Source organism: Piliocolobus tephrosceles, chromosome 15, assembly GCF_002776525.5.
Source record: "Piliocolobus tephrosceles isolate RC106 chromosome 15, ASM277652v3, whole genome shotgun sequence".
Classification (NCBI taxonomy): domain Eukaryota; kingdom Metazoa; phylum Chordata; class Mammalia; order Primates; family Cercopithecidae; genus Piliocolobus; species Piliocolobus tephrosceles.
In genome coordinates this window covers 50,392,687-50,414,403 of record NC_045448.1, presented here as the reverse complement: position 1 = coordinate 50,414,403, position 21,717 = coordinate 50,392,687, and the positions used below count along the sequence as shown (strand labels likewise).

The following is a 21,717-nucleotide window of genomic DNA, read 5'->3' as shown; positions in this document are numbered from 1 at the left end:
AAAAAAAAAAAAAAAAAAAAAAAAAAAAAAAAAAGAGAATTAATTATCTCAGTGAGATGCCTCTGATTCACAAGAGGCTAAGGTAGCTTTGTTTTATTCTACAGGCATTGTGATATCATGCAAACATATGCTATTTGGAACCAGGGGAAGTACCACGAAAAGGCTTGCTGATATGTCTGTACCCATAGTCACACCAGAGGACTTCATAATTGTTTGAGAATGTCTTCTCAAATACTATGTAAAGAATAATCCAGTATTGGCTCATTTTGTGAAACAAAATGGAGAATATCTTAAAATACCAGTATCAAGGTTATTACCCCATTCAAAGATCCAGCAGCCCGTCACTTAGTGGACTAAATTCATCTTGACATTGTTTTGATTTTTGATTTGGTTTCGTCTAAGGAAAGACAATGAGGAAATAGAAGCACTGAAGTATTTTGTTGTTATCACTGGAGCTCAAGATCTGTCCATCCTTTTTCTCACTTTACCACCACGAAATCCTACATACCTGATAAGGCAAGGGCTCTTCCCAACAATGATAAGCCCTTCCATCAGAGGTTATACTTTCTTGGGAAGGAACATATATAGTTCACAAAAGGCTTCACAGATTACTGATACTTCAGCCTAATGCAAAGTCCTCTTTCTCTTCCTAATTTGGAGAATCTCTGATTTAAAAACATAATAAAATCTTAGAGTTTATTTTTTTAATTTTGAAGGAAATCTAAGAGAGACTCAAATTCAAATATAGGCACCTTCAATGTGTTTCAAAAAACTCAACTAGTAATATCTTTCTAAGTTTTTTCTGTGAGAACTGCTTTACCTTACATTTAGGATTTCCCTAGAACCATAATATTGAGATGGGAGGGGACATAGATGTTGTCTAATCAAGGATACTCTGCCTCAGCATAATCAATGGGAGAACCACTTATCTTACAGTTGAGCACAGCTAGATTTTAGAATATCTTCTCTTGATCCAAGTCATAGATAGATGCTCTGACTTTGGTCAAGTCTCAGCCTTTCTGAGCTTTAGCTTCCCCATTTACAAATTAGATACCCTGCTTCACAAGTTGTAAAGATTAAAAATTTATCTTCTAGCAAAACTGAAATGTCTATATAATTCAGGCAATATTTTAATTAACTTCCATCAAACTACGGTGAAGCTAAACATTGTTTTTCAAAGGAGAGGATAATGATAACAATTGTATTAATAATAATAATGCTAATAGCTCACAGGAACTGTGTAACCATTACGTGTGCTAAGAACTTTGTATGCGTTATCTCATCAAAAGAAAATTGGAACATGATGCAGATGTTCTGAAATTAAATAATGGTGATGGTTGCACAACCTTGTGAATATATACTAAAACCACTGAACCATATACTTTAAAAGGGCAAATGTTACGATATCTGAATTGTATCTCAATTTTAAAAAATCAGATGTGAAAGAATATTGGAAATTTGCAAAAGTAAAGATATTCTGGGAAGTGCTGTGAAGGATACAATGAGTTATACACCAGTCTTTTTTCCTACCCTAAAGTTCTTTTAAATATGTTTGAGAAGTTGAAATGGGCGCATAAAAACTAACACCCAAAGCAGTGTGTGGAGGAGGACTGGCACAGGCTTACAAAATTTTATTAGACATTCTTAGGACCAAGAGATGAATTTATGCCTCCAGGAAGTTAATATCACTGCCAGGATATAGTCTCATTGAAGGAGCTATAGCATCCTGTAGGATGGAGACATTTTAGAAAAGATACACTATCCTTAATGAAGATTTGATGGGGAAATGAAAAGACTGTTTTTTTAAAAATGTATTACTCCTAAATGAGATGTTTCTGAGGTGGTATTGCCCATATATCTTGCCCAGTTCTGGTTCCTTATTGTGTAGTGCTACAAAATGTAACTAGCCAACAACAACAGCAACAACAACACAAAAAACTAAAACCAAAAAACAAGCAAACAAAACCATGCACCCTGTAGTAACCCTCCTCTTGACTCAGTCCTCTAAGGATGCCTTAGTTTCAAGACATTTTCCTGGAACACTGACACAACTGACATTATTCAGTTTTAGAATGTCCCACCAACTTGGTCAGATTTCAGTACCCATACTTATTAGCTGTGTGATTTCAGCAAGATTAAAGTTTCCAAGAAGATAGAGACAATGGCACTTACCTTTCAGGTCTCCTGGGAGTTTTAGAGAAGATAAATGTATAGAGCTCAATGCCTGGCACATCGTGAGTAGTCCGGTATGTGGGGCCTGAAAGGAGAGATAGAAGATAGAGAGAACGTAACTTCTATATCCCTGGGTGTTGCATTGAAACCTGCTGGTAGTGTTAGGACTGTCCAAATGCTAGTTTGCTCCCATGGCAGTTTGAGGCTTTCTGAGATCCTTCAGATGCTTCCCCCAAAGTACCTGTGCTTCTCCCCACCACTCCCTCAACTCCTTTGTGGGTGTGAGTATTTGCATGCATGATTTACCTTCCCGATTTGATTGAAAGTTTCCCCAGGAGCAGAAACCAGACTTTATCTGTTTTTATTCTCCTCCCAGTAGGAGAAAATGCTGGGTGCATGTTATATACTTTTTATCAGTTACCTGAATGAATTTTAAAAAGACACTATATAATGGAGAAAATAGGAGACAGGGCAGCAGGAGCTTCTTATTTTTGATGTGGTGGTATTGCTTTTTGGGGGTTAGAGGATGCCATGTATATCTCAGTGCTAGTTTAAAACAACTGGATTAAAATCACTTCTTACCATTATAGGCCACCTAGATTGGTAAAGAGAGTCTCTACCAGCCAAGAGGGCCTCTAAGTAATTCACTTAGAAATGTATTTGGGTGGCCAGGGGCAGTGGCTCACGCCTGTAATCCCAGCACTTTAAGAGGCCGAGGTGGGCGGATCACCTGAGGTCAGGAGTTCGAGACCAGCCTGACCAACATGAAGAACCTGCCTGTACTAAAAATACAGCATTAGCTGGGCATGGTGGCATGCACCTGTAATCCCAGCTACTTTGGAGGCTGAGGTGGGAGAATCACTTGAACCCAGGAAGCAAAGGTTACAGAGAGCCAAGATCGCACCATTGCACTCCAGCCTGGGCAACAAGAGTGAAACTCCATCTCAAAAAAAAAAAAAAAAAAAAAAAAAGTATTTGGGCTAACTTAGCAATTATCTGAGTGTTTTTGTTTTTAGGTGAGATAACAGATTGCTCTCTGATACTGTCTACTGTGTTGCATACTCCAACAACTGTGACTGTAGGCTTCAGACTCCCCTTCATGCCTTAAAACCTTTGCTCTCTGGTGAGGATTAGTCTCTGGAGAAGCAAAACATTCCATTCACCCAACTCTGGTTTCAATCAACAATGTAGATTTGGACCATGGGAGTCTTTCTGTATTCTGAAATGAGTACAAGCATGCAGAGCATTTGAAGACATTGTTGAGTTCTGTCCAAAGTGGGGCCCTGGAGTACTGGACTGTACTATGGTGCATGACAGAAGTTTACAGAACATAAACAGGGCTCCTACTAATCTACATGCCCTCCTGAGTTGCACACTTGTTCACAATGTTTGGTCCTCCTCTCTAAGAGTATAGTAAACAGACACAGAGAAAGACATTTTTGTTTGTTACTGGTCTCTGTTCCTGAGCATAGTTGAGCCAAACATTTCTATATAACATTTCACGAATGGGGTGTGGGGAAACAGTGCACTAAGATCTTATGTAACACGTCTGTATGTCACATGTAGACTGAAATCTTTACTTATGTGTATTCTGCTTTATCTATTTCATATGCACATATTATATCTGCATCTGTAACATGCAAACATCTTGCTTGAAGTATGCCCAAGATATTGATTACACCATTAAATGTTAATCTTAGTTAAAACATAAAACCATCAAGTGCATATGTTATTTCATATGGAATTAGACTGCATTAAACTATGGTGCCACTTGCTAGAACCGTCAAGGACCTTCCCAGTGTCATATTTCATGATGTTTCCTTTTAACTTGGTTTAATAATATAATCTTTATTCAGAAATGAGCTTTTGTAAAAAAAAAAATCAATAATTACCTTTGTCACTGTTTATTTAATGAATCCATGGAAAGGCTTCATTAAATTATAAATACCTCATTACTGATATTCTCATAATAGATTTTTGAAATTATGATTTGAGCCAGTTATCTATTTCAAGAAAGATGCAGTACAGGGAGATCAGTACATGTCCAGTGAAGTGACTTCTGGTTTTGCTAATGTAATATTCATGAGAATTTGACAAGACAATCATATTTAATCCCAGAGAATAAGAGTTTGAAATGAATTCTTTTAAATTGTAATTATTCATTGCCAAGAAAGTTTAGCAAGTTTTATTGTTTATATAATTTAAGTGACTTGCTATCCTATAAACATGAAAACGTTGTGTTGTAAGGGTATCTATAGTTTCTGAAAGAAATAGCAAATACCAGTCCTATAAATATGCTTGATATTAGTATTTTGTACTTTATGTGTATTTTAAATTTATTGTTTTCAGGGAAAACTCTTTGGTGATCATTTATAAATAAATTGTTTTTCAAAGCCTGGTGCAACTTGGGGTGAAGTAGATAATGTCTGAATTAGGTTCGGGCCTGTTTGATCCTTTACTTTGATAGTTTTCAGTTCCACTCTAGCTAACTCTAGATTTTAAATCCATGAGATGTCAAAGACATTTGAAGTTGAGGCAAAAACTGATCATATCCAAGAAGAGATGGGCATCATTTAAAAGTCAAATGTTCTGCAAGCATCACAGACGCTCCTTGTTTCTACATTGTTTATTTTATTGTGTTGCAAAAAATCAAATCCTATGAAATCTGGAGATTTCTGCACCTAGAAAATGAATATTTTGCATTTCATATTGCAGAAAGTTTTAAGTATAAGTTAAAGGGACTTATTTTAGAGTTTAGTGCATTTTTCACCTTTAGCAATGCAATGCTTCTATTCCCTGAATCTAGACTTGTCAACAATTAATACTCTGATGAAAATAGGCTCTTATGGCCTACCTATCAAAACAAGTAGGAAACTTCAAGAACTTTTTCCAGTCTATCCTGGATAAGAACCAGATCTATAATAGATGAGACCCTAAAACAATGGGCAACTCTAGAGTAACAAATATCTTCCTTTACTTGTGTTGAAAGGGCTACCTCCTACCATGTAACAAGAATTCAAACTTGTTATGTAAAAATATTTCTTTCAAACCTCCAGGGAAGTCCACAGAAAATCTCAACAGTGCTTGCTCCCTCTTGGATAGTAAAAAGGTCATCCGTTCACTTTTAGACATAAAATGTAATATCAGCTTACTCCTCTGTAATAATGTAAGTCAGTTAAAGCCTCTTCATTATCCCTGCTTCAGCCACAGTGGAGCCCCTACTTGCACTGGGAGGAACACGATTGTTTCCACAACTTTCGCTTTTCCTCTACCTCTCTTATCCTCCAGGGATGAAGCAGGAAAAGAAAGAAAACATAAAGGGCGTAAATGACCTTACTTGGCTAATATTATTGTGGCCATCTAGTTGAGCTTAGCCTTTACTTAAAGTTCTTAAGGAGGCACTTTTTGGAAGCATTTGGTTCTTTAGAGACCTTAACCATATCATTAGAATTCTTTACCTGCAATTCCATTAAGGTAGTAAATGCACTTCCTTCAGATGGTCATTTAGGATTCCCACCTCAGCCTCTGGTCATGTATCACTGTAACTCCAAGTTCTTTTTTCTTTTTTTTTTTTTTCTTTTTTCTTCTTTTCTGAGTTTTCTAAACTACTCAGCCCAATTCCTTCAGTAACCCTGCTAAACAGGGTACAACACAATTCTACAGGACACTAACCTAGGGTCCACAAGTGTCCTTTGTCATAACAAACCCTAATGTATGTACAGGTGGCTCCTGGTACATCAATATCTCTTTCCTTGGCCACTGGGCATCAGTCAGCCACAGTCTCTTCCCTTGAAGATTTCTCAGGCATAGTCAAATGCTAGTTTGCTCACTACCTTGACCACTGCCACCCACCAAGTTCCAGAAGACACATGTCAAATTTTCTGAGATGTTCCACTAATATCCCTTTCTCCTACACATGAGATAGGGAAAAGTAAGCTTCCACCTTGCAGGTATGTGGAAATCACATCAAATCTCAACTCTCCAAAAATCCTCTTCTAATTCTCAATCTCCTTGTTCCTTATTCTGCATTTTGATGGATTGAAGTAGGTAATTAATTCAGAACCCTAAAAGCAGTTCTCAGTGTTCTCCTTTGCAAGTCTGGCTTAAGTAATTTTCAACTTCATTTTGTAAGATGGAAACAGTAATCTGTTTTTGACTTATTATCTTATCATCTTAACATCTCAGCTGAAACTGAAACAAAAAGAAGCATTTAAATATTCGATTATATCCTCATATCAGTTGCTTGCAATTTATTCCAAAATTATTTTAAGCATACATTGATTGATACATATCTACTAACTTCACAGAATAATACAAGGTCCCTTAGTGATGCTACTCTAGCAGGAGAGATAAAACAGGTAGTAAAAACAACTAGATTTACCAAATCTGCTAGCTACAGCTATAGGATGGCACAACAGTCCTAAACTCAGCCTAGTGTAATGATTAAGGACCAGACTCTGGAGCCTGACTGTGTGGATCTGAGCCATAGCTTTTCTCTTTCCAGCTATGTGACTTTAGCCAAATTGCATAATCACCCTGTGCCTTAATTTTCTCATCTGTAAAATGGAGATAAAATAGCGTCTCCTTCATGGAACTGTTATGAAGAATACCAGTGTTACTATTTATAAAATGAGTAGAGCCCTATGTATGTGTTTGTCATTAGGAAACTCAGGGTCCATGTAGATAGGGTAATTTTTTAAATATTTGTTTATTTATTTTGAGACAGGGTCTTACTCTGTCAACCAGGCAGGAGTTCAGTGCACAGTCATAGCTCACTGCAGCCTCAACATCTTGGGCTCAAGTGATCTTCCCACCTCAGCCTCCTAAGTAGTTGGGAATACAGGTGTGTGCCACCATGCCCAACATTTTTTTTTTTTTATGGCAAAGATGAGATTTTGCTATGTTTCCCAGGCTGGTCTCCAACTCCTGGGCTTGAGCAGTCCTCTTCAGCTTGGCCTCCCAAAGTGCTGGGATTATACATGTGTGCCACCACTTCTGGCTGGGTAATTTTAATAGCTGCAGAGACTTTAGTATATATTTTCCCCTGGACTTATTATTTCCACCGTATTTCTCATGACCCTTACTTTTAAATACATGGTATTGTAAGACATTTTAGTATTGTGTAGACTGATTCAGCTAATAAACAAACAGCAAAAGTCCAATGAAAATGCAAACTTTATTCAAAGACCTATTTTAGCTCAGAACTTTTTGTAAGCCTGCATTATTTTCTCATTGTAGTAGAATTACTTTTTGCTCATTTTCAGTAATTTATTTAATTTATTACATACGTTTTTAATAACTGTACAGGAAAATTTTAAAGAATCTCATTTAAGAGACATAATAAGTTGTCTTTATTTAACAAACATGTATGTAGTGTTAAAATGTGATTTTTTAAAAAGTTAAATTGTCCAACAAGCCTAAAGCAAATCAAAACAAAAAAAAAGTAAGCATGCTAACTTATAAGAAAGAGATCTTTATGTACAATAAGAACGCAGGGGAAAAACCCAACAGAAACCTTTAGGATCTCTACATGAAGGAGATAATGAACAATACTGCAAAATAACATCCTCAAGTATTTTCCTTTGATTAATGCAATTTTGTAAAAGGTTTTCCATAAGGATTCTCAGTGTAAGCTGATACCATACTCCTGCTGTCTAGTTCAGATAATGATGAGAACCCACAGAGAGTCAAGAGAATGTGGTCCACATCTTCAGGTTTCTAACATTCTGATTTAAAACTTCTACAGGAAAGGATGGAGTGTGTGTACTTTAAACCCTTCTTCCTCCATGTCATTTCTCTCAACTGAGATTTGATGAAGGGTGAACCACAGACAGTTTGAGGTTATGTGTTCTGACAAGGGCCTACAGCTCAGGTATTCTGTGCCACTGATTAAGGACAAATCCACATGCTTTAAAAATCTGCAGAATTCATGGTAGAGTTGACAGTCCTGTTAGAGAATGCTTCTCAGAGGCAGAGGACATAGCACATGTTTCTCTTTGCCACCTTTTATTATGAAATTCTAAAGTTAACAGCAATAACTTTATAGTTAGAATGATTCATAGTGCGGCTTTGCATAATTTGAAGAGGGGGTTAATTTTGGATAATGATATCTTTGCTTTAACTTAGCTTAGGTATAATCTAAGAATAAAGGAACTGAATTTTAGTTCTAGTACGTCTCTATTAAGTTATGTGTCCTTGAACAAGTCTTGTACCTTCCTGTGTTATCATCAATAAAGTGTTGATGTTTCATCATCAATAAAATAATAACATTGAATAACTTTCAAGCTCTTAGTATTTGATGGTTTGTGAATACTGACTAAAGGACTGCACTCATTAAATGCCTCTATGCCCCATACCCTTTAGAATTATTTCCTATATTGTGAGCATATGTCAGTGGGCTCTAAACAGACATCATTGCTCTGATTTCACCAGTTATTAAAAGGGAGAATTTGGAGCCCTATTTTTCTTGTGAAATGGGGAGAGTGGATTAAAGGGGCTGTGTTAAAGGACATGAAAGTATGTCCTTTGTGCGGGCAGCCATGCACCTTCTCTGTGACAACCTCTGGGAAGAATGCAGCTCAATTCCCTTGAAAGTGTGCCTTTTGGAATATCAATTATCCATGAAAGAGATGTCTTAAATTTACCCAAATGCCAAGAATCTTGCTTCTACTACATGTAGTTTTTCAGAAGTAAAATTGGAGGAAAACAGCTGTTGTCCAAAGCACCATTTTAAACAATACCTTGTATGTGATCTTTATCAAATGGTGACTAGTCTACTTAATACAACTCTTTTTTCCCCTCCTCTCTTACAGCACCAGGGAAAAATTGGAGTTAAGTTTAATGTTGGGACAGATGACATCGCCATTGAAGAGTCCAATGCAATCATTAATGATGGGAAATACCATGTAGTTCGTTTCACGAGGAGTGGTGGCAATGCCACATTACAGGTGGACAGCTGGCCAGTGATCGAGCGCTACCCTGCAGGTAAGCAAGTGAATATGTATTGGGGGAAGATTTTATGAAAATCAGACTGGAAGAAAAAGCACTGTTTTGCGTCCGTTTCACCAAATTGTGGTTTTCTGAGAAACCATCAACTATTTATTGGACTTTAGAGTCATGTGAATGTAATGCTGTCCTAAACTGTTCTTGCTACAGTGTACAAATGCCATTTTATAGGAGAACGTGAAGGTGTACATTATCATTTTCAAAATTCAGGACATCAATGAAATCAGAAAAATGCACACATAAAAAGCACAACATATCAAAGCTCTTTTTACTGGATCCTTGCATTTAAACAAAGGAAAGGCTTTGTCAAAAGTAACAAAGTTAAAATTTAAAACTAAGGGAAAGAATATTATAACACTTTATTTATTTTTCTTTTCTGAGAGAAAATGAGACCTAACCGTTCCTCAGATGGTGGTGCACAGCTGAAACTCATTAAAGTGTAGGAATCCCATGAGATAGAGAAATAGTGAGAAAACAATAGTAGCATAAATCAACAGTTATAAGAACATGTACATAAAAGAAATTTGTTTTCACTTTCATATAACCATGGAGTTTCACGAGGATTCTTTGACAGTAGCGCTACTCATTTTAAGTCTATAAAATAAATGTCAAGCCATTATTGATGAAATAAAAATTATCTTGTTTATTGTGAATGACTTTTATCAATATTATGTTATGAAACAAAGGTGGTAGATTAGAAATTTTAAACAGTGTTACTTGTGGTTGTATGTATCCTCAATTTTAAAACAAATATGTTTAGAAGTAAAATATTAATTAAAAGTATAAAGGTATTTTACTGCAATCATTATCATCTTTATGTTTTAGTATAAAATAGGTTACCAAAAGTATCTGTCTCATTTATCTCTTTCCCATTTAGATATAACTATGTTTTTTTGCAAAGCACACAATTTATAACACAGTATAAGGAAAAAGTATAAAAATACATTTCTATTTTATCCAATAAAAATAATAATAAAAATATATATTAAATTCCTCTATCAGACTTATTTGGTTCTTGAAAGAAGTAATTTAATGACACAATCAATGTATTCAATTGATATCAAATATCCCAAGTACTGACTCACGATTGTGAAATGAAATGTCTGTAATACCCTTCTGGACCTTTTCTGGTTTATAGAATTCTAAATCTTCAAGCCCTAGTTCAAACCTATTCCATAAGCCTAGTACTCTGCAAATATTTGCTGAATTAAATGTAATTTAAAAAACTGCTCTATGACAAAATTAGGAAGCAAGGAAATTAATATGTCCAGTGCCTGTTATAATACTGGCAAATAGTTGGCACTCAATAAATATTTGCTGAATCGATGTCTTGGGAATTATCACAATTTTACACTACAGTTATGTGAACTGTATATAACAAGGTGAAGTAATAGAAGATTTGAAAGCCAAGTAACTTAAATATGCATGCAATGTTACATAGCCCCTACTAATCCCAGATTATTGCATTATCTGAAATCCTGGTATAAATGTGCAATTTCAATTTTTATTCTTTATTTTATCAATTTAACTTTTTTTTTATTTTTTGAAACAAGATCTCACTCTTTTACCCAGACTGGAGTGTAGTGGCAAAGTCATAGCTCACTGTAACTTCAAACTCCTGGGCTCACAGAATTCTCCATCCTCGGCCTCTCTAGTAGCTAGGACTACAGGTGCACACCACCATGCCTGGCTAATTTTTAAAAGGTTTTCATAGAGATGGGGGTCTCGCTATATTGCTCGGGCTTGTCTTCAACACCTGACCTTAAGTGATCCTCCTGCCTCAGCCTCCCAAAGTGCGGCGATTACAGTCATGGGCCACCATGCCCAGCCTAAAAATGTGCTTTTAAAAGTGATAGCTAAAACCTTAATAAAATTCCGGAAAGATGTATTGGTAATTTTCCTAAAATATGGATTAATCACTGCCTATTTGCTGAAAGAAAGTCATCACACTGGATGCCATGAAAATACATAGTAGGGTAAGGTCTAGGCTTTGCTCATGGGATGTTGTCAGCTGTGAACAGTGGACCTGAACATGCAAAATAATCAATCCTGTTACTATTGCAGTGTGGCATTTGCCTCTTGAGGCAAGGTTTCGTGTTCATAGTTAATTCTTTAAAATTATCTTTATTTAGTAACTTTTAACACTTATCAGCAATTTCCAAACTGGTATCTTTACCTAGAGGTTATTACTACTTATGGTGAGAAATGGAAAGTCTCATTAGTTTGGGAAATTAGTTTGGAAAAGTCTGGGCTAAGCTCCCATGCTCAAATTAGTTTGGGAAATTCTGGGTTAAGCTAAGTTAAAATATCTATACTTGGCCTTTATTAATATGCATAATGTATCTCTATAAGAGAAATACAGCATAGATGATACAAAAGAAATATAGGATATATTAGCCAAACATCATTGCATTTTAGTAAATATTTTATGTTTTCAAAAATTTCTGTATCCCCCAATTTTACTGTATTTTATTTGATTGAACACATACCAGATACCATGTACAGAATATAGTTCAAAAAAGATATGGTTCCTGTGTTCTTGTAGCAGACTAATGTCCAATTTGAATCTGGTAGCTGAGATTGAGGCAGTACTTATTAATTATTTGAAAAAATATTTCTACATGTTTTTCTAGATTAATATTTGTTTAATGCATATAGTACCTTATTTGCCAATTAAACAATTGTTCAGAATAAGAAACACAATGTAAAAGATGTTTAAAAATAGAAATGAGCAGTATAGTAATAAGAAGCAAATCCTTACATATAGTTATTTCAGATACAACTTTCAACTTTTAATCAGAGATTTTAGATGCCTTTTTACCAAGATATATTTTAAAAAATATAAATAAACTGACAGTGGGCGAAGTTGCAATTATTCTGAAGGATATACACAAGGAAAAACACAGAGTCTGCCCTCAAGAAAATTAAAGCACATATTAAGAATTTTAATATATACATATAAAAAGTTAATGATCAATATATAAAGAACTCAGGGGAGTCACCATTGTCATCAGATGTTTTATTAATCATCTGCTCTGTGTTCATTTCAGTGTGATGCTGAGGTAGGAAATAAGCCATGAAAATTTCAAATACCTTTTTCTCTTGGAGATTGATCTGCAATGGTGCCATAATGGCTGAATACAAATTTTGAAGTGTGTGTGTGTCAACTCGATTAAAGTGTTTGTGACAAAGTGATTGTAAATACAAGTTCAACAGCAAAAGTCTAGTATATGTATTTTATGTCAGTTTGTGGTATGGCTCTTTTTATTAATTTTGGGAGTTATTTTTATTAGAAGAGCAGCTAAATTAAAGCTTTTACCACCAAATCCTATAATCAGAGAAGTGGGAACCAGCAGCCTATATTTGGTTCCTTTAAAGTGCTTGTATTGCAAAATATAGGTAATAAGGATTGAAATTAGTAATTAGTATAGCACTTAACCCTCCATTATGGGTCTTTGTGGTAAGTGCTTTTATATGAAGCAATTCATCTGGTAGCAACACTATACCTTTAATGAAAAGCAACCAAAGCATTGACCAATGGTACTACCCTGTAATTGCCTGGAAGGCTTTCATAGAGAAGCTAATTAGTAGAGGTGGATTTTATGCTCTTTTTGAGTATATGAAATATTCCTATAACTCAACAATTTATATTTTAGAATAAATATTGAATTTTCTGAATAGCAGACCTAGTATCCATGATTTCTGTATATAGAGCGAAGTACAGAGATAATATTTTACAAACCATTTAAAGTTGAGAAAGCCATTTCTTGGTGCTTATCAGTTAAAGCTCTAGAATCTAATGCATCATTAATCTCTGATTTGTCCCTAATTACAGTTATGCAGCAAAATTTTCTCTCTCAACAAAAATAGACTTTCTTTTCTCATAACATTAATTCACAAAGCCTAACATCATCTTGCTTACCCAGACTAAAGATTGCTTCAGATAAATCACTGTTATCTTTGATAATAAACCTTTGAATTTGTTTTCCTACCACAGTGTGTCAAAAGATTTCTGTTGCACTCTACACAAGGTCAAATGTTCATTTTATACTTGAGTTAACATATTAAATCAACAAATATTTAAAGGATATATACTACATAAAAGGAACATACCAAATTTACAGTCTGATTACAGAGATAGGCAAAAAAAAGTTCAAGATTAAAAATATAAAATCTGAGAAAGTGCTAGAGTTATGATATCATATTTGGCTAATTTCTGAATAAGATGTAAAAGGAAAACTTGTTCCAAGGAAGAAGAGACCATTTTGAAGTGAGTGGTGTAGTAAGACTGTGAAATCAATAGTACATTAGGTTTAGCTCTCTTCAAGCATGCATTCATTTACGAAAGATTAACAGGAAGTGATAGAGACAGACAAACTATTTAGGAAACTACTAAACAATCTGTGTATCAAAAGATAAAGTACTAAAGTAGAAATGTGAGAAAATAAACAGGATGAATGCAGAATACACTGTAAAACCTAATGAACAACTTAATAGAAGGAGAGACATTCCTGCATTTTAGGCTGTCTCTCTCTCTTTCTCCCCGCTTCTTCTCTGCCTCCCCCCACCGCCCTTTAACCAACAATTATTCAATGTTCTAGTGCTGCTGTGTGTCACCAGACGGCAGCAGATACCAGTGAAATGGAAACCAGTTGTAGGAAGGAACAAAGAAGTCAAAGACGTTATTATTCCTGTTTGCCAAGAAATTGGTCTGAATGGGAGATAAGGAGGATCCAGAAAACCTAAACATGTCAAATAAAATGTATTAACTTTCAGAATTCTGAGTTTGATTGCTATTAAGTTTAAGGAAAATAGAAAATGGTGGTCTGGAGTGGTAAGATAAAGAGATCCTTTAGGGATAAGGAGATCTGAGAGAAAGAGAGAAATGCTCAAAGACTCCATAGAGATGATGTAAATCTTTTTTCATGATCATGCAATTTGTCTGGAAGAGCTTGTGGGTATTAGATCTAAACCTTAACTCCATTTTCATCCATGAAAGCTGGTAAAATATTTCAGGGTTCAGGAAGTCATACTGATTATTACCCCGAATTCCAAACCTTTAGTGTAGCTTAATCGATTAGTTTATTCTTAATTCAAGTCATCAATAATTTATTATTTATTTAAGTCACTCTAATATTTAGAGATTGCAGGGTTGTTACTGAAGTGTTGGTTAATTTAATGATTGTTTTATATTTGTTTAATTTAATTTTTCAAAGTATGATGTAATTAAGGAAATCTACCTTACATGATCATTACATTTGAAGGAGGGAAGGAACTTCAATGTTCTTCTATTCCAGCTCCTCATTTTTCAGACAGCAAACTGGAACCTTGAAGAGACCAACTAGTTTGCTCAAGATCACAGTGCTCGTTAGTGGCAGAGTAAAAACTACATTTGGGGACTCCTGTCTACAAGCTATGCACCTTCCTTTATGAAGTGTGGGAAACATAAATTAAAATATACAAAGATCATTAGATGCATTTTTAAACATAGCATAGCCTATTCTTCATAACTAAATGTTATTACTTGCATGATTGGTCCTAACTGTATCAGTCAGTGTCACAGTCTGCTATTTCTGCTGACCCACACAAACACGTAACACATACAAGACTCTCTTACGAGTATTTAAACATAGTAACACATAAAAAAGATTTTCTTATAATAACCATAGTTGTTTGGTTTTCACTAAAGTTTTGAATCAAAAATACTCATTAGTAAGCACTAATTAATTTCTAACTTTACTGGAGAAACTTTATTAGCAAATTAAGTAAATCATTATGGACCATTAGAACATTAGAATACTTAAGAATCGTTTGGAAGAAAAAGTTTGTTAAAAGAAGACTTGCCCATGTTCTCATTAAATGTACAGATATGGGGAATCTTTGACTAATTTTTTTCCTTCCTCTAAAAGTAAATAGTGAAAATATAAGTATTGTGAAAACTGATAAACCATATGGAATATTTGAATTATTATTTAAATTAATAACCAATTTTGACTAGAGTCCAACGAAAGACATAATAATCAGGGTGTGACACACAGAAGGTGCTTAATAAATAGTTGTTGAATAAATCTACATCCCTCATTAAACTTCTAGGTCAAAGCATTTTTTTTTTGCTAGTAGTTTTTAGCCAAAATATACTTACATGCATAGACGAATATTTATTTCAATATATAAATGTTTGGTTTCCACTGGAAATAGTTAAATGTTTACTAACACTAATTTTCTATAATAAATCTTACTCTGAGAAATCTGAAGCCACAAATACAGTAGCTATGTTAGATTAAACAAGTGTCTGAAACTCTGATTTTTCCTGTTTAATTATCTTTTTAAACAGTGTTCCATTTTGCTGGGAATTTGAGGTTATTCCAAATGATGAAACATAATGAACTTTTTTATTAAGTAGTATATTGAATATATCTTCCTAAAATTCTAAGCTTAGCTTCTGAGAAATTGTGTCCAAGGAGATGGAAAGAAATGATATATTATCAGACTTCTCACTTGTTCTTACTTTAACAATGACTAGGATTTTTTCAATATCAGAATTTTTACAGTTACTGTAAGGCAACCATGTTAGCATTTTTAAATTTTCTGTTAAAAGAGAAAGCAAGATTCTGATGGTTTGATGGGTTTTGGCATCATTTAAACTACACAGGCTGGCAAACAGAGGTAATGCAGATGTTTTCTAGGAGTCATGGTAAAACAAAAGGATATTATATCAAGTAGGCTAGAACTTTTGCCAAGTATATCTTAGGTTGTAATATACAAATAGAAGCCCTTCTAAACGATTTCATGAAATTTCCCCCTTTAACTTCTTGTCTGCCATTATTGTTTCCAACATACAATTTGTTTAGTAATTTAAGTTCTTATAATCATGAAGGGATATACTGGCCTCACTCCTGAAAAGTAGTCACGTTAAACAGAGAATAGCATTATCATGATTTTAAATAAGTGTGGCTAAAGATACTGGCTGAGATTGTCTTGAAGGACTTTTTACCAAAGATATGGGTAATCAGGTTAATGAATCTATCTACTGGTTACAGACAATGAATTAATCATGTCAGATATAAAAAATTAATTGTCATTATAATGCAAAAATTTAGCTTTTTGAAAATGAGGTGGAAACAAGTTATAAGAATAGTTAAACATTGAAAGCCAGATAAATGACATTTTAAAAAGTATTAGGTTTTTAGGAAACTTCAGATGGTATTTACAAGTATTTGGTTGATTTTAATATTTGTATTTTGTAACAGTGGCTTTCATAATTTGACTATTATCTAAAAGTATCTTCGTTTTTATCATATCGTTTATAATTAGCTGACTTCAATGGAAGAATAAGTCACATTCCCAACTCAATGACAAGCCTTTCTCTTAATACTTTCTCAAGCACTCTGACTTCTTATATCTTCAGGAGCTTTTATTAAATAGCACAGGCATATTTATTTATATATTTTTATAATGATAACAAGTAATAGCTAGTATTTTGGTGTATGATGAACAATTTTTAAAACTGTACTATGTGATTTGTTCCTTCTCAGCTTTAATGTCATTAGTTGAACGTCAACTATATATGTCTCATGACTGTCATGCTATTTATATTTGTCCACTGTCTACCCACTTTGCGTATCTTGTAAGCTCAAGAATAACTTGTTTTGTTTTGTTTTGTTTTTTGAGACGGAGTCTCACTTCATCACCAGGCTGGAGTGCAGTGGCCCGAATTTGGCTCACTGCAACCTCCACTTCCTGGGTTCAAGCAATTCACCTGCCTCAGCCTCCTGAGTAGCTGGGGCTACAGGTGTGCACCACCATGCCCAGGTAGTTTTTGTATTTTAGTAGAGATAGGATTTCACCATGTTGGCCAGGATGGTCTCGATCTCTTGACCTCGTGATCCACCCATCTCAGCCTCCCAAAGTGCTGGGATTATAGGAATGAGCCACTGCGCCTGGCCAGGAGTAAGTTGGTTTTAATGTCACTTAACTTCTAATAAACAAATGGAAGTGCCGTCAAGAGGAGGCAGAGTATCAAAAAGGACAGACTATCCTACACTAGTGTCAAGGCCCCTATGGAGAGTACAAAGCTTTGGAACTGTATTTAGTTTTAGACATTAATCTAAATCAGACATTTTCTTAACTTCCTTTGAATCTCTGCCTCCATAAGAATCCAATAAAGTAGACCATTCTATCTTTAGAAAAATACACATCTATCTGCATTTGTATACAAAATAATGTATGTGATGTTTAAGGGTTGCAGTTTAACATCCTTAGGCCCTTTTACTTAGAATTCAGAACCTCTGCTCTAGGTGATCTTTGAGGATGTTGAGATTTTGGAGGAAAAAATATAGTCTGTGTAATGAACATATAGGAGGAACCTCCTCCTCCCGTCAGTAAACACGCTTCCAGTGAAATGTGGCTGCCCTTTACTAACCTTCTGCTAATAACCTTCTAACCACTGACATAGCCCTCTGGGTGGAGCCTTTACTAGCTCAGATAATTTTCTTCTTTCACAGAAGGAGCCCAACTTTTGTTCCTCCAGTTTTAAACAATTGTTTTCCAAAATAGACATTTTGGAATGTCTATAGAATGTCTATAAGAATGACATTATCCTTGTAATAAATTGATTTTAAGCACTAATACTATGCTTGATATAATTATAACACTGGGGCATTACATAATAAATATCCTTAAAACCAAAATACATGTTTTAAGAGTTTCATTTGGAAAGGTCTCTTGGTAAATCATGTCATGATTATGAAGTGTGATGGTGAAATAACTGTGTCCAATATCATAAAGATAAAAATTGCTGTCAATATAACATCTCTGGAAAGTACAAGAATCCCCCTGTGTCCATTGAGGAATACATTCCAAGACTCTCATTGGATGCCAGAAAACATAGATAGTACCAAAACCTGTATATACTATGTGTTTCCCTATACATATATCCCTATGATAAAAGTTAATGTATAAATTAGATGCAATAAGAGATTAGTGACAATAACTAGTAATAAAATAGAACAATCATAACAATATGCCATAATAAAAGTTCTGTGAATGTGGCCTCTTCCTCTTTCTCTCCCCATCCCAAAATTTCTTATTGTACTGTACTCACCCTTCTTCTTGTGATCTGTTGATCTGATAACCCAGATGGCTACTTATAAGTGACTAACAGACTATATAATGTGGATACACTGGAAAAAGGGATGATTCATGTCTCATGAGGGATGGAGTGGGATGGCCAGAGATTTTATCATGCTACTCAGGATGGCATGCAATTTAAGACTTTATTATTTAAATTGCATGCCATTTACTGAAATGGCATGAATTGTTTATTTCTGAAATTTTCCATTTAATATTTTCAGACTGCATTCGACTGTGGGTAACTGAAACTGTGGAATAAGAGGAAACTACCATATTACCATTCATTATTATGAGAAGAAGTTAATAAAGCCCTTTGCATGTATTTAGGAAACTTAAAACATATCATGCAAGAGGACAATTTTTCTTTTTTGCGCCTCTTACTAGATAATTTTTCACCTGTCTCACCATTATTTTCTTACTCTGTGTGATTTTGTATTTTAAACTCAATAGAATACTGATAATCCATTTTGTTTTCTTCCAACAAAATAATAAATGTCTAGCATCAAAACTATTACAACTAATGAAGTTAGGAGAATATAGGAAAACTAAACATTCAAGATTCTGAATTCTAAAGTACCTCACATGTAACAATTAAATACATTTTGGCCACTATTCAAAGTTCATAATTAAAAAAAGAAAATTCATCTAGAGCAAAGATCAACAAATTTTCATGATAGAAGGCCTAATATTAAATATCTTTGGCTTTGAGAACCACATGATCTCTGTCACAATTACTAAATTCTGCCATTGTAGCTCAAAAGCAACAATAGCTAATAGGAAAATGAATGGGTGTGGCTGTGTTCCAATAAATCTTTATTTGCAATATTGGATAGTAGTAGATACATTTGACCTGTAGGGCATACTTCATTGACCCCTGAGAGAGAAGCATGACAAAGGAGCATAAGAACCAATCTGAAAAAACTTCCAATGGCCAGAACTAGATCAAATTGAGCAATAAAACTAATAGACATGTCATTGGATTATAACCAAAAGAGTAAAATAGACATCTATGAACCTATGCTGATATAAACAAGTAACTGAACAGATAGAAAGATAGATATACAGACAGATAGATAAATAAGGAAGCAGGGACAGCTCACCCATACAGAAAAATTAAAATTAATAATATAGAAGGGTGATGGAAATAGCAAATCATCATTAGAATCCCAATGTAAAAATTTTTGAAGTTGGGATTCCCTAATAGATTCCAAAATAAGTGCGAAAAACTTTTGAGTAGAGATTAGTACTTTATGTAGTCTAAAAATATTTCTTCCAAGTGGAAGTAGTAACTTTCTTCAGAAAACTCAGCAGATCATGTTAAGTGATCAAGTTAAATGTCACCAGTAATAAAAAATATTAACTTCATGAACCTTCATGCTAAAAAAGGCTCTTCACTTCTTTGGTATTCATGTTCTCAACAAAAATCCATAATTTCCATCTAATTATGACAAATCCAAATTGAGGAACATTTTACAAAATGGCCAGTGTTCTTCGAAAGTGTCAACTATGTGAATTACAGAAAAAAAGACAGGTCTGAAGGGACAAAGGAAACATGGCAGTTTAATGCAATGTGGGATTTAGGTTAGATCCTGCAATAGAAAAAGGACGTAGTTAAAAAGTGGTAAAACCAAATAAAGTCTATACTTTAGTCAACTGTTTATTATCAATGTTACTTCTTGGTTTTGAGGACTGCCTAATGGTTTGTTAATTACTAACAGGAGGAAAACTGAATGAAAGGTATTTGGAACTCTCATTCTATAATTTTTTTTTTTTCAAAATTAGAGTTTAGAAATGATTTCCACCTAAACATACCTTTTACTCAATTCTATGTAACATTTCAGAAAAAATAACTTAATGAAACGTAATGCCTTTGTGTAACTATAAGTCAGATGCATTTGTTGTGAAAAAATGTATTTTGGCTTGTTCATGTGGTTATCAGAAAAGCAGATTTATTCCAGAAGAATATCAACCTAATTTTTCTAACAATCCAAAGGTGTAACTTCATCTAATCCTAGAGTTGGTTCTTAATTAAGACAGAATGACAAAATAAATGTAAAAACCTTTTGAAGTATGAAGCCTTTAAATAGGCCATATATTAAAATTTAAATTATGATGATGAATATTTTGTGTCAAATGTAGTCTCATGGGTAGAATGTTTCTCAAAGACAGACTTTTATCTTAAACATTTTAAATTCTGTTTTGTTTTTAGCTTTATGAATTTAGCTGTGTTACAAAGCAGCTGACTTTACCCCTCCCCACAAAGTTGAGACAGACTTTCCTCATGTTAAGTATTATTGAAGTAATCTGTCATCTTGGGCATATTATGTGTATTGGTGGCCCTAGTATGTAAAATGTCCACTGAGAATCCAAAAAGAATGTATCTAACATAAGCCTGTCTAGATATTACCATATGCATTTCCAATGGAGTATTTTAGCAGGATTTATGAGATATAAAATCGGACAGAATAAAGGAATATTTCGCTTTCATTTTTCTAGATAGTGTCACCTAATTGATAACATGCCATAATAATTTTTCAGGGTCACCTTTGCTGGAGCATTTTAAAGGTCCGAGTAGAGTCTTCAGTTCTCTCATTTATTATTTTTATTGCTCAGGTTGGCAGAGGACTTGGACGAGAGTGCGTTTTGTGGTTACAGGTGAAACAAACCAAAGGAAGCTTTTTTAAATGAAAAGATTTGCTTTGGTAAAAAAAGAGAGGCAGAATGGGCACAATCACAGTAGAAGGCAGACCTGGGGATAATTAGATGAGGGCTGTGCTTTATGGAAATGGAGTTCAAATAGAATGTTACATCTGTCAAATTGATTCAATAAAGGAAATTCATGTTGCGCTAGCATTGGGGTGAAGAGGTAACAGAACTCATCCAAAATTCCAGACATTCATAGAATCTTTTGAAATTTCTGCCTATTTGTAAGAGCTAGTATCAGAAACAATAACTTAGACATGCAGTCTATAGTGGGCACTCTATATGGGGCACTATGCTAATTATTTTACATACATTATTGATAAACATCATTGCATTAACACTCACAAAATCTTTGTAAGACAGCTTACAGTATCTCCTAGTGATAAATGAGCAAACACAGGGAGATTCATTTACTTGCCGACACCATACATTCTAAAGCCTACTCCAGTGCTCTGTAGGATTATGCAATGCTGCCTAAGAAATAATTCTTAATTCTCCTAAGAAATAATCCACAAAATATTATTATTGGTCCCCACCAGATCAGATGACACTCAGACCTTTGTTGTGCTGAGATTCTGATACCAGTGGTTATTACTTCAATTCAGATCTGTAAGAGCTATTTGGGGGTCCTTTGTGATTAGAAGCATTCTCATAATAGTGTTCTTCCTCTCTGCTCGTTATTCTTTATCTAGATGCAGAAGTGAC

The 21,717-nt window shown here is 34.4% G+C and overlaps 1 protein-coding gene across 21 annotated transcripts in view; it reads left to right on the top strand.

Annotated features, from left to right (window-relative positions):
- Positions 1-21,717, top strand: part of NRXN1 (neurexin 1) — a 1,127,593-nt gene that overhangs the window by 943,135 nt on the left and 162,741 nt on the right. For all 21 annotated transcript variants that reach the window (XM_023223864.3, XM_023223881.2, XM_023223880.2 and 18 more), the window contains one exon: positions 8,985-9,156. In XM_023223864.3, the coding sequence (XP_023079632.1) occupies positions 8,985-9,156 (172 nt within the window). The remainder of the gene's footprint in view (positions 1-8,984; positions 9,157-21,717) is intronic.